This window comes from Chaetura pelagica, unplaced genomic scaffold (assembly GCF_000747805.2).
Source record: "Chaetura pelagica isolate M959 unplaced genomic scaffold, ChaPel_1.0 scaffold350, whole genome shotgun sequence".
Lineage (NCBI taxonomy): Eukaryota > Metazoa > Chordata > Aves > Apodiformes > Apodidae > Chaetura > Chaetura pelagica.
Genome location: NW_009951818.1, coordinates 933,111 through 934,138, shown reverse-complemented (window position 1 = coordinate 934,138; position 1,028 = coordinate 933,111). Strand labels below are relative to the sequence as shown.

The following is a 1,028-nucleotide window of genomic DNA, read 5'->3' as shown; positions in this document are numbered from 1 at the left end:
GGCTCCACAAGCGGAGGCTGGGGGAGAAGCCTGGCTGCCCCGCAGTCAGGCTCGACCAGCTGTGCAAGACAACAGCAAGACCCCCACGCACCTCCAGCCAAGGCAGCCCACAAACCCACTCATTCTCCTGCCCATCCCACTCCCCCCCCGGGACTGTCCCGTGGTGAAAGCACCCGCGCAGAGAAGGCAGCAGTAACGCAACAGCAGTCGTGTGGAGAACACTTTTATTGGCCCTCAACATCACTCCTGTGCCCCGATCCGTGGCAGGTTGACATAGCTCTTCATGGGTGGGAGGGGCTTGATCTTGCGGCCCGCCCAGCCCCCCTTGCGGTGCCACAAGCCGGTGTGCGGGCGCCTGCCCAGCCAGCGGTTCCGCCCCGCCTTCCCGATCACCCGCTTGTTGTGGTCGACGTTGGACACGCGGCCCACCGTGGCCACGCAGGTCTCCAGCACCTGGGGGACAAGGAAGAAGTTTTGGGCCTCCCTGGAAATGCACAGCTGCGTGCCCGGGCAGGCAGGTCAGGGTCAGCGTGGCTTCCCTACCTGCATGTGTCTCTTGGAGGGCAGCTGCACGATGGCCGTCCCGTTCACTTTCCTCAGCAGCACCCCACAGGTCCCTGAAGCAGGCAAAAAACAGGAGGGACCGACCCTGAGCGGCAATACAAAGTATCCCTCCCTATGGCAAGAACATCCTCCTTCTAGGAACTCCCCAAAGCCCCACACCATCGTTCTTCACACCCTTCTTCCCGGAGACAGGGCCTCGAGGCATCACCACGCAGTAAACCTGCCCCCACCTCCCTGGGGGGCTGTTTTGCCCCCTGACACGGGGAAGAGGGGACAGGAACTCCCTGTCACTGCCCACCCAGCGTGGTGCCCTCCCTCCCCTCCCAGCCCAGCCCGTGCCCTGCCCCGCACCAGCCGCTCGGATGTACTGCGCTCCCTTCCCGGGGTGGCTCTCCAGGTTGCAGATCAGGGTGCCGACGGGCAGAGCTCCCAGCGGGTAGGCGTCCCCTTCGTTGGCCGACACT

General features: G+C 64.6%; 1 protein-coding gene across 1 annotated transcript in view; it reads right to left on the bottom strand.

Annotated features, from left to right (window-relative positions):
* Nucleotides 1-240: 240 nt before the first annotated feature.
* Nucleotides 241-1,028, bottom strand: part of MRPL2 (mitochondrial ribosomal protein L2) — a 2,053-nt gene continuing 1,265 nt past the window's right edge. Inside the window, exons 2-4 of the mRNA XM_010008711.1 lie at nucleotides 916-1,026; nucleotides 544-617; nucleotides 241-453 (exon numbers count right to left, since the gene is read on the bottom strand). Coding sequence (XP_010007013.1) covers nucleotides 241-453; nucleotides 544-617; nucleotides 916-1,026 — 398 coding nt within the window. The remainder of the gene's footprint in view (nucleotides 454-543; nucleotides 618-915; nucleotides 1,027-1,028) is intronic.